At 42.5% G+C, this 12,792-nt stretch overlaps 1 protein-coding gene across 1 annotated transcript in view; it reads left to right on the plus strand.

Annotated features, from left to right (window-relative positions):
- Positions 1 to 12,792, plus strand: part of SFMBT1 (Scm like with four mbt domains 1) — a 478,713-nt gene that overhangs the window by 317,570 nt on the left and 148,351 nt on the right. Inside the window, exons 7-9 of the mRNA XM_078661640.1 lie at positions 4,801 to 5,047; positions 5,169 to 5,266; positions 10,014 to 10,115. Coding sequence (XP_078517766.1) covers positions 4,801 to 5,047; positions 5,169 to 5,266; positions 10,014 to 10,115 — 447 coding nt within the window. The remainder of the gene's footprint in view (positions 1 to 4,800; positions 5,048 to 5,168; positions 5,267 to 10,013; positions 10,116 to 12,792) is intronic.

Here is a 12,792-nt window from a genome sequence, read left to right on the forward strand (position 1 = left end):
ACTTGGACAATCAATCAGTAACCCATATAGTTAATCATATAGCTACTGATCAACACATGCAGCAGTTTACAGAACAACAGACATAATGATGCACAAATTAAGACAGTTTAGTCACTAACCCATGCACTCAGTGAGACACATTTATTCACTCACTCATACATTCAGTCATGCACCTACTAAATCCTTTGTCCAGACACTTATACTTCCACTCATTCTTCAATATGTAAGACACATATTAACTTTACAGAAACACACAGTCACTGGATGATGTCATCAGTGATGTCATCAGTGATGTCATTTGAGATGTCATCAGTGATGTCATCAGTGATGTCATTTGAGATGTTATCAGTGATGTCATTTGAGATGTCGTCAGTGATGTCATCAGTGATGTCATTTGAGATTTTATCAGTGATGTCATCAGTGATGTCACTGACCATGTCATGAATGATGTAATATGTGACATCATCAGCAGTGGATTGCGGGTGCGCGATATATAGTTAGTGCAACTAACTATATATGGAATTTCAATGGTTTTGTGTGAGTAAAATAAGGTTTTGTAAATGCTAATTCCTAACTATATATGGTCTATAACCTATGGTTTTTTCAGTGAATATATATATATATATATATATATATATGAATATATTCCCCAACTATATTTTTAAATTGAGGAGCCAGCACACGTTGTAGTGGGAATTCTCTCATTTATTTCGTCAGTTACAGCATACACAGGAACAGGGACGCGTTTCAGCAGTCAAGCTGCCTTTCTCAACCTGAGTTGCGCCATATTGGTGCTTCTTTTAAAGCTTACTTTTCATTAAAATTGAAGATGCACTTCACTTTGCAGCAATTTGGTGGCCACAAGCATGTGATAAAAAATGTCATTCATTTTTTTGCACGAAGAACATAACAGCAGTATATTTATAAAAAACCACAAAAATGTAAGTCCTGCAAAATAAAATGTGCCTCGAGGTTATTTACAGATTGTGTCTTTGTTGCAATGTCTCGTTTGAGCACTTTCAAGACCATTCCCAACATGCTCTGTTGTGTGTCAGGTAACACCCGGACCGGATTATTTACGAGTCCTCCAACTGTATTAGAAGGCATCACACTCATTTCTTTTCCTTTTTTTAAAAAAAAAAACAGACCAAAGTCACGCATTTGACCAGTTTGTACCTATTAACTCCGCATACCGTCGCTATCTTTGATGTCCTATCGATCCCTTGTCAGTTTCTATATCTCCGAGTGAATTTTGTACAATTCTCGGGGACAGCTCATTGTTTCAGACCAGTTCCAAATACAAAAGGGAAAGGACTTACAGCGGCGATTCTCTCTGAAGCTTCAATTTCGTGTGCCCAGTGTAACCGATCCCAATAAACAATGGCAGGATCCCACGAAACCACCGCTTCCGTGGTCAGTGCCATCTGCGGTGTCCAACTCCATCGTAGGAGTGATTTTCCTAGGGTGAGGATGTGCTTTTAAATGGAGGAGTTTTGGTCCCCGCCAAGGATGCTTTCGCCTCCAGCGTCTGAACTCGCTCCTCCACATAGGCCTTCTCCTATATATATATACACACAGACTATTGGGATAGTCAAGTGAGGGAAGGAAAGGATGGGAACAGCAGGGAGGGAGATCTGTGTAAGACAAAAACAAAGGAACACACTGTAAGTATCTTTTGATGTATCTGTCTTTCCTGTACCCCGCGTCTCCCACAACCAGTAACACTAAATGCTACGGTTCCTATCTGTAAAGGAAAATATGCAATCTTTTGGTGCCAGAAGAGAGTAGGGTGAATACTGGGTTCTTATAACTCCATGAATATCTGTGTGAGTGCCTGTAGTTGGTCTAGTCCCGACTGGTATGACACCCTAGTTTCCACCTCTCTCCTGGGAATAGAATGTATATAGAGAACAACCAGGATTAAACTTAAAGAACAGGCAGTGGTAATGATTCTTAACAATGCCCGTGTATGAAGTTCATATTCTTTCAAGTAGTGCACAAAAGATAATGCTGCAGTTCTGAGTAGGCAAACTATATGATAATGTTATTTAGATTTCCATGATATAAAACAATTCTCCCCCGCACGAGACGGCAGCTAGCCGGTCTCCGCCAACGGGAGAGACAAACTCACTCAGCCGAGAGTGCTGTGGACCAGAATCAGCCTACCCTACATGAGACAGTATTTGCCGTCTCGCCAACAGGGCGGCTGCAGAGAAACACAATGAGGCTTTGGTTGAATACGAAAATCCCCCGTACTCTTACCGCTACTTGAAGAGGACTGACCGGGGTTCTTTACAAGAATTATTGGCAAAGCGGCGGAGTTCCCACTGTCTTTTGCTTCCTGCTTTGCGTGACTCCCGGCGCTCGTACAACGTGCGTCACCGAGCATGCTGGGAATTTGGGTTTTTCTAGGTACTTCCTGGTTAAATACGCGATGTCAGTCAGCGCTTAACCGGAATGCCTCAGACTTTGACACCTACAGCCTCACCTGGCATATTCTGTGAAAGTCTGAGGAATCTTCTCTGCCCATTAAGGTCGGCCCATTGTTTGATCCTGGGAGCAGTTTCACACCTTTTTCACACCTATTCAAGGCTAATCCCTGGGTGAGAGAAGCTGGAGAGACAATGCAAATTAACCCCAAGGAACGTCAGGCAGGGAAAATGTAACTTTCTAAAAGTTCCTTTTCCTTCATATTTATTAAAATTCCAATGTCACAATTGAATTAACTATTTAAAATAGGTGTTTCATTATTTTTCTAGCTAGTCCCATTCCCTAAATTCAGTATTAGTATTTTAATCTGTGCTCTGGTACACCTGCAACAGTGAAAAGAGCTTTCAAAGCATTGTCTCTGTAGGGATATGGTCATATACATTTTCCACATATCATGTTTTCAAGTACAATGGACTGTACCTTGTCGGCTACAGGCTTAAAAGGGTTGACTTACAAATATTTAAGAGGGAGGTTTTTACCTGTCAAAAAGGTATATTTTGACAGTTTGCTGTGCATATTTTGCACTGCTACAATCAAGCTACAGGGTTAGGCCAGAAGCCATTTTTGCGCTGCTATTGTAGTTAATGACACAATAGGTGCTGTAGTCCACTATTGTTATTAAACTTACTTGAATGCCCTGGGTACTCCTTGTCCCACATAGCAACATATACCTTAGTGAATATATCAATTAGGAATATGTCAATTCAACAATGTTTAAAGGGGAAACACAGGCATTTTACTACAGGTTAGGAGGGGTAAAGTGCACATAGTTCTAAAGCCATCAAAATATGGGGTCCAGCAAAAAGTGAACATTTCAGGTGACAACACAGATAAGGCAAATTATCACTTCCCAACTCAGTTGTCCATTTTTGTTTTGGAGTGTTATGGTTATCCCTTTTACTGGTGGAAACACTCATATATTTTAGTTTGCAATATTTCAAAATTATCTATTCTAGATTTCCTTTGGACACCCTTCTTCGTCAAGCACTTCCCTGATTGAACATACACCACCCTTCATGTTCCCTGTTTAATAATACTGATTGAGTTATTAGTATTTAATCATATATTCCCCAGCAAAGTATCAACTTGAATCTGCCATCTAAAATACTTACAAATTTATTTTTAAAAAATCCACAAGCACAAAGCTCTGGAGTAGTTATGCCGATTTTATGGGAAATAATCTTTGATTGACTTACATATGGATTTTATCGTACTTGTTTGACCCAAAAGTAATTTATGCACTTTAAAATATTAATCTTAGAGACAGTAAAGAATTTTTCACTGGTATATTTTTCTCTAAGGATTAGACAAGGATTTCCTTTAGAACATTGAAATCCTTTGTGTATTCTGTTGACTTTAAGAAAATCTATCTGTAGTAATATAACAAAGTGAATTTCTTCTCCAGACTAGACTGTCCACCGGTTCTTCAAGATTTCCCATCCTTTGCAATCATTTCCTTTCTTTCGCACATTCCATTTCTACCAAAAAGGTGACAAAGTTGAAGGGAGAGACAGTCCTCCCTCCTTCACAATTTCATTAAGCCTTTCTTGCTTGTTAATGTTTCTGTGCTTTATGCCCTTTCTCGCCTACAACCTCCTTTTTAACTTCTTCCTAAAAAATATAAATGTCCCCAATAATACAGAAAACAATCACATCTAAATAGATCAAAACAAAGGATGTCAAGAGTTCACAATTTACATATCTTATGTAATTTGTTATGCACATTGTCGAATATTGTCCACCTCTTGTCTTTAAGTGAAGATAATGAAGATTGACAAACACATGCTCACTACGTAAAACATACCATATTATTGCCAACCTTACTAGAAATATAATGGTATTACAGACCTAAAAACTAAAGCTGGGGCACACAAAAGTTTGGTGGTAATGCTGGCACACTTTTGTAGCCCAAGCTGCCTCTACACTTAGACATTGGTAGTGCCTCTACTTGCAGTATTGTCAGTATACCATCTTTGTTAAGTACCTTACTCTCATTATGACAAATGATACAGAATCTGCCCCAAAACAAAAAAAAACTAGTACTATTTTTGATTATTGACGAATGAAGCAGCTACTTGCTATTGTTTCCATGACAGTTAGTACTGCAAATGATGACTTCACACACTTTCCTTTTTTGTGTGCTGCTCAGCATCAGTTATTTTCTTCAGGCCATTCTTTTTTCAAATGATTAATTTTATCTGCAAAGTACTGCCAACTGTAGAGACTAAAATATTGTAATTGCAGTTGTGTGGCTTCTAAAGATTCTGTCTTACTGTTGCCTTTTAATCTCCCCTTTCTCTGAATGTACAGCCTCACAGAGGAAAGAACCCACTGGATCTCGTTGCACCAGGCTCAAGGTTGGAACTTCAGGATGCCAAGGATTGTCTAGGAGCCTGGTTGGTTACTGTAGTAGACAATATTGGTGGCAGGCTGAAGCTGCAGTATGAGGGATTGGCAGATCCTGAGCCCTTTAACGAGTGGTTATATTACTTGAATCCTTTTCTCCATGAAGTTGGTTGGGCAACTCAACAGGGCTATGAACTTCGACCCCCACTAGGTACTTGTTTACTGCAATTTGTTTTCAAGCAGGAAATGTATCTTTAACCCATTATATATATTATAATCCTGCCCTTTGTTAGACTGTGTTTTATATATATTTTGTTTCTTTATTTACATAGCTGTGCGGGAGTTAAAGAATGCAACAGAATGGCAGAAATCTCTGGCCAAATTAAAAGATGAGGAGGAATTGTTGCCAGTGCCTGCAGATCTGTTTAAGGTAAATGTGTAATATACATAAACACACACGCTCAACCTAACACCTCTGAAATGAAAAGAATTCATGTGCATTACCACCAGTACCATGGTAGCAATGCTTGAGGTCTCTGTGCATCAAAAAGGTCCAGGCGTTCAAACAGTGTACCATTATCACAATAACAAACCCTCCACCTCCTACATAAAAGAAATGTTTTGGATACTACTAAATCTTCCACCACTTCCTACGTGCTCCACTCCCTGTTATGCTTCCTTCTGTTTTTATATCCAGTCCCGTTCAGCCAATCTCCATTCTCTTTCCTCTACTTTGTCCAGTCACAGTTTGCGTTGTTGTGTTTCTTCATGGAGAAGTGTGGCTCAATGGTTAAAACAGGCAGACCTCGATGCAGAGCTCTGGCCAGGGACCAGGGTTCGATTCCCGCCTCGGCGGGTCTCGGGCTCATTAATTCCCCTGACTGGATATTCGCGCCTCAGCGCCTATTCTGATCATGGGTCCTGCGCTGCAACTCTGGGCAATAGCTTGCTTAGTCTCCACAATAGCCCCCACAACGCGAGGGATGCCTGGTCTGCACCATGGGGGTGCCCAGGAGTGGACACTTCACAGGGAAAGCCAGGAAGGGTTCCCTTGCGGTATTCGTACAAGCGCCGGGAAACCCACTGCGGGTAGCTGTGCGCTATACAAGTACAAAAACATTTACATTTACATTCTGTCTCGAGCCTTCTCTGTTTTCTTCCCAGTGCTCCTTCCCACCTCCTATGTTTCCTCTCCTTACTGCACTTCTGTTCCTTTGCCTGTCCCTCTCCATTGCTCCATCCAACCCGTCTCATTATTTGTCCGTCTTGTCCTGTGCTTACCATAATCACAGGAGACTTATTACATTCCTGGTTCCCATCTGTCCCTTTGCCCTTCTCTTTCTTACCCTGCTCATCTGCCATCTGCATGTATGTATATATGTTTCTGATGGATACTTTTAACTGCACATTCTTTAGAATATTCCCAAGTTCTAGACTGGATCTGGATGTTTTCTCTGTAGTGCTCCTGCCGTCACCAGGTTGTGCCATGTGGCTCTGTGTTGGCCTTGTTCTGCCACAGAAGTGATGAACTGGAGCTCCATATAAGTGCCACCACTCCACTCTTTTCCTTTTTTCTACATCTTCAAATGCGTAACCGGAGCTTTGCACCTGTCATCCACACCAGCCTCTGCGCCAAAAACATCCTTGGGGTCGAAACCATGGGCAAAATCAACTTTGGCATCCGTCTCATACTCTCGATGTCGAAGAGTGAACCATCCTTGAAAGGTTAAAGGAAAACCTGGATGCAATAGATTGCAAAATTGCCATCCACGCGTACACCACGAAGATTGCGACCTCTGATAAAACATTACCCCAATAGCGATTTTCGGAGGATGCTCCACCACAGGATGGCCCTTCAAAAAGTCCCAGAGACATTCCTCCTCCGCCTCCTCCATCTTCATCTCCACCTCCATCTCTGATGCACTTGCCACAAAGCTCCCCACATTCCTATTTAGACACCAGCAGCCCTAGCCCAAGATCTTATTCACCAGTGGAAGATGTTGCACCTGTGTACCAGGGTGTGTCTGGTGACCTAAGGAGTGTGTACCCTTCTACAGACCCAGACTTGCAACACATCCCTGTTAGCGCCTCACCTCCCGATGCCACAACTGCATACCATAGTATCATTCAGCATGCTGCCACCTACCACAAGGTGGATTTGCACACTACTCCAGAGGAAGAGAACTTCCTTCTAGAGTTCCTCTCTAAGACAGAGCGATCTTCCCAATATTTCCCCATGCTCAAAGGCATGGCCAAGTCTGCTCTTGATATTTTGAAAGAGCCAGTGAAAAAATATAAGCCAGTTCCATCAGATCCACTCTACTTCTGGTTCATGCCCCTCCAGATTCTCTAGTGGTCACCACTGCTAGGAAGTGGGCAGCAGACCAGGTTACTGAGGACGCTCTATCTTCTGATAAGGAGAGTAAGCTCATGGATGCTGCAGGTAAACTAGTAGGGATAGGGGTGGCAACACACTGGTGCACCGTAACTCAGTGGCCCTCCTGTCTAGATGTAGCAGGGCTTGGTGGCAAAAAAGGGAGGGGTGCTTGCCACACCTCCCAGACAAGTACCGTAAGAAGGGGGAACAGTTAGTTGAGGAAGGTAAGGCCATATCTAACACCAGCATTAGATGTGCCTTGGATACAGCAGATACTGCTGCAAGGGGAGTAAATGCTTCCATCATCTTTCAGAACAATTCCTGGCTCAGAGTGTCTGGTTTCAAGCCTGAGGTGCAGCTGCTGTTAAACAAGGAGCACCTTTTCAAGCTGTAGGTGGACATGATGCTTGAAAAAATAGAAAAGGACAAAGAGATGGCAAAAGACATTGGTGCCTTGCAGACTCCTTCTGGTAGAGTGTCCTCTTGCAAACACCACTACAGAGGAGGTTCAAAAAACACCTCCCAGACCCTCAGACTCATACCAAGGTCTCCAGAAGGGTTATCAGCAGCAAGCAGGTAGAGGCTTTTCAAGAGGCTCCTTTAGGGTTAAAAACTTAAAGAGCCATGGCAGAGGCACACCCACTTGGGGAGCCTCCACTTCCAAAAACGGACATACCCAGGACCCCCCTTGAACACACAACACCTGTCTGGGGAAGATTTCAGGGATTTCTTCCCTGTTGAGAAGAGAATACCAAGGACAAAACATTCTCTCTATCATAGAGCACAGCTGCTTGTGAGTTCATAGCAACCCCTCCAAACATCTCCCCCACTAACTCCCGAACATCTCAAATGCCTACAGAAGGAAGTTTAAGCTCTTCTCTCCAAAGGAGTCATAGATGCCGTACCCCAGCAGCACCGGGGCAAGTGCATCTATTCCTTAAACTTTCAAATCCCCAAGAAGGGCAATCCTCAACCTTCTTCCTCTTAACAAGTACAGTTTGTCAGCGCTCTTCTACTTGGTAACCCTACAGGATGTCATCTGTCTACTGCAGCGACTTCATGTGCACCCTCATCCTGAATGACTCTTACCCATCCAGCTCTTCGCCGCTACCTACGATTCGTGGCTAGTGGTCGACATTATCCGTTCAAGGTTCTACCTTTCAGAAATGTGTAGCAGTTGTAGCTGCTCATTGAAGAAGAGGAGGAATCCATGTATTTCGTTACCTTGATGATTGGCCAATAAAGCATATGAGCAGTCAAACATACCTGGTCCACACTAAGATTGCAGTCTCCCTCTAGGGTTCACAATAAATGCCACAAAATTCCACTTGGAGCCTCTTCTGAATATGACCCTTCCAAGGGTCGGTCCCCAACTCAAGTAGGATAAGCCTTCCCCAGTCCACAAAGAATGCAAAGTTCCCAGCAGGTACCCTTTTTCAGCCACTCAGCTCATTCCACTTGGCACTGTTATGCACATCGTAGGCATGATGGTGTCTTGCTTCGCGATAGTGCTCCATGCACGACTTCATATGCATCCGGTTAAGAAATGCCTCTTCAGTCCATAGTCACAAGCACAGGGTCATATGGAAAAGCTGGTGTCAATAAAGGCAGCACCAATCACTCTCTGCAGTGGTGGAACAGCAGACCCTTTCTAGACCAAATTCCACAAGTGGCCATTACCACAGATGAATCGCTAACCAGGGGCACATCTGAACAGGATGAAGGTTCAAGGTCTGTGGCTATCTCGTCTCGGGTGTTACAAGTCTCCACAACTTGTAATCAGGCTTATGAATAGCTATACACCGTTCTATAGAATTTTAAAAAAGATGACAAAATTACTCTTTTCTGTCTTGCAGCATGTGCTATGGCTACCTTAGCTTTCCATAAAAGTTAAGATATTATTTCAAGTTTCTGGTTATCGCACCCTTACAGAAGTAGAGCATAAATAAGAGGCAATAGCTATATCACACTCATAAGGTAGTTAATGATTTTCTGGATCTCTTTGGAAGGTAAAACGATGAAGAATCATGCTTTTTTGTGCTTTCAACTTGAATATAGATTAAAGCTCCAGCCAAGAAATGACAAACGTTCATGATTTCATCGAAAAGCTTAAAAGTTTGTGTTTTGTAGGAGTTAGTTACTTTCTGGTATGCGTGAAGTGTTTCAATAGACTTGGCCTTTAGACTGATTGATTTAACTGCAAATATGCAATTGATTGAGTGCAGTAATCCCATTGGTGTTCATACAGTTCTCTGAACTCAAACTATTGTGCATAGTTAGTGCTACAGAAAGGCATTGTAATAAAAACATAGAGGGTAATTGTCAATTAGGGTACGTCTGGCCTTTTTATTCCAATGGCGCCAATAACGGAATTATGAAATCCATGGAAACAGTGTGGGTCTCTTACCTTTCACCCGGGGGTGTAAACTAATCTCTAGGTGAACCTTCGTCTTGAAATAAGGAATTGCTGAAGGGATTGGACCCAATATTTCTGATTTTCCTGGTAATATATAATTTCTAAGTGAATCCAATGGGTCCGACTCATATGGGCGAGATTCTCCTCACTCTTGAAGTTATTGGTACCCCGGTATTGGTAACTCCATGGATGGAAATATTTATCCAATTGACTGATTATCTAAGAATGAGGGCCTAAGGGTCTTCCTACCTTTTTATCAAAATGTCCAAAATGAATGGATGACAGATAAGAACTCAAGAATGTTTACACAAACACTAACAGCAAAGCGGGGTCAGGTGTAATGACATGTCCATGTTTATGTTTATGTCCATTGTGTATTTTCAGGATAAACCTGTGATCAGCAAGCATTCATTTTCTGTTGGCATGAAGTTAGAGGCAGTGGATCCATCAGCCCCTTTTTCCATCTGTCCGGCTACTATTGCCAAGGTAATCAAAGTTGGCCTCCTACAGTTTTGTATTGCATCTTGTTTCTGGAACGCGCATTCTCACAAATTACATTTTTTAGTTGTCTCAGTCATATTTGAGATGTAGTTGCTATCTTAGCCAATCGCTCTAAGCAACGGCTGGAGCACTAGATGTGTGTACCTTAGGTATTTGATCTTAGTCACCAATTCAAAACCGGCATTGAAAAAGTCAGTAAGCTGAACTTTTGTATTTTGCATTCCAATAGAGAGAAGCATCATACAAGTGCACCCTCGTCACACGAACATGCATATGTTGACAAATAACTTTTCATTTTCGCTTTCCCTTTGTTAAACTCAACAGAAATGTATTTGCAATTGAAATGGATGTTGTGAAAACCACCTCCACCGTAACACTGAATTAATATCAGGGAAATGTAAACTTTTTCTAGATGGTTAGTGTAATAATTGTAAGCCTATACCCCCACATACACTGCATGATGTACCCCTTTGCTCTGTAAAAGCCATGCCTAACTGTATTCATTTGTTCTCTTTTACGCACTGTTTCATGCCTTTGTGAATCGGCCGAAAACACATAACTTTCCATTAGTAATTTTATTGACACCTATTGCAAATAAATAGTACAATTTTAGATGTTGTGAGACCAATTCACAAAGACATGTTTGAGCACTTAAAAAAGTACTTCAGGAGTACCACATAATGTTCTCCCAAATTTCTTTGTGGATATGTCACATTGTGTTGGAGCTGTGTCAAATCTCCGCACTGAACACTGTGAGAGCACGTGAAATGTATTTTCCTGTGAGGTGGGAGAGGGTAGAATCTTAAAGCAGTTTTCATAAGTTCCCATTGCACATGTCGTTCAAAGACAGAACTGAATTAAAGTCTCCTTATGATAACACTGGCCTCAATTAGGTAATTGTGCAGGTGATAATAGATGCAAATAAAACAAGATACACAGTTTAAAATCTGCCGTGGGGAACACCAAGCTAGCCACCCTACCAATAAGCTTGGAGAGCACTCAAGGAAAGTAAAAGCACCCCATTTCCAGAGAATGTCAAGTCCCAGATTGAAGTACATAGTAGTGCCCACCACAGTCCATATGCAAAACAAATGGGAGGAAAGAGGGTAGGAAATTCATTAAAGAAACTGCAAGTCTACAAGAAGAGTCAAGTGACAAACCGGAGAAGCCACATGACCCTAACTTCCTAAGCAACCATAAAACAATGAAAAAACAAGAAGGACAGGAGGCATGCGACACTAAGAACCCTAGTATAAAAAGCCACAAAACCCATGCCAACATCGAATGAGTGGTAGTATACATACACATGGCAAGAGGGACCAAAAGAATAAATAAACAACAGGGCAGAGGTGTCCGCCTGGAGCAAAAATGCAACACCAGTTCTAGAAGATGCAAAATGACGCAGGAGAGTTGCTCACTGCTCTCCCTACCACACACCCAAACAAGGATTAGGGTGGGCCATAATCCGATGGAGCCTGCCTGTATATTTTCCTTGATGTATTGGGGGTTTTGAGTGGAATGTTCATTTGTTTTCTCCTAACCACCCTGACTGTGGCAGGTTCCTTCAAAACTTCCTTATCCTGGTCCAGTAAGCTGGGAAGCATGGGTAAATACTGGTACGCCTTCTGTGATGGCATCAGTCTTTCAAGGAAAGGAAGAAGCATGGTTTCTCCCTCTCTTCCTTAAGCTGGACTGGACCCTAAACGTGGCTGACGCTCTCTTGATTAGTCCATTGTACATGGACAGATCGTCTTGAGGCCAGGGCCTCGAGGGATAGCTGTCGACACCCTCCTCTAGGGATTCGGCATTGAGATCCTGCTATTCTTCATAGAATTGGCCCTGCCTCACCATCGTAGTGGATTCTTCCTCCTCATAGTCAAAGGAGGTCGTCCTGCTACTCTCCGTGTTCCTCCAGCATTGAGGGGACCTCAATGTCCTGTAGGTCATCACTCAATTCCCACGGCTACGGCAGTCATCAAGAAGGGCATCCTCTTCGGGGCAGCCGGTTCTTGTCCTTTGCCTCCTTGTCCTTTTTTCTTCAATCCCTTCTTTATGCCATGCTGATCTTTGGTCGTCGAGGTTTCGATGTTGACACTCTGGGGGCTTTAGGGGTTTTTGTTACCTACTGACGCTTGGTCTTTTCAGCATTCCTCACTGCCTTCTTCACAGCTTCAGCTCTAATAATGTTGACAATGCTTTCTTTTGTGTCTGACTCTCCTTCTTGTGCTGGTTCGGCTTCTTTGACCTTTTCTTCATCGTCATTGGAGAGGCCCAGGTCCTTCACTGATTCTTGTGGACTGTAAGTACCAGCCATGTCGTGGTGTGCCAGTTGATGCTTCAATCTTGTTTTGAAATTCTTGGGTATGAATTTGGCACAGTCTTTGCAGTCTTTGGCGTTGTGATCCTCTAGAAGGCACAGGTTACAGACCTCATGTACATCCCTTTGTGCGAACTTGTGGTGGCAGTTGGGATAGAATTTAAAGGGAATGTTCTCCTTTGCATTCTTTGGCCATGTGGTCCTTACAAACTGGGTCCCCCACTGGGGTTGAGAAGGCTCCCTTCACTGGTCTTTGGTGTTTCTCGTGGCCTCCTGATGATTATCAGTGATTTTCGCTCAACTTTGTTCTTTCCTCTCTGGAAATCTTCCAAGATTCTTTCGTGG

This window comes from Lissotriton helveticus, chromosome 9 (genome assembly GCF_964261635.1).
Source record: "Lissotriton helveticus chromosome 9, aLisHel1.1, whole genome shotgun sequence".
Classification (NCBI taxonomy): Eukaryota; Metazoa; Chordata; class Amphibia; order Caudata; family Salamandridae; genus Lissotriton; species Lissotriton helveticus.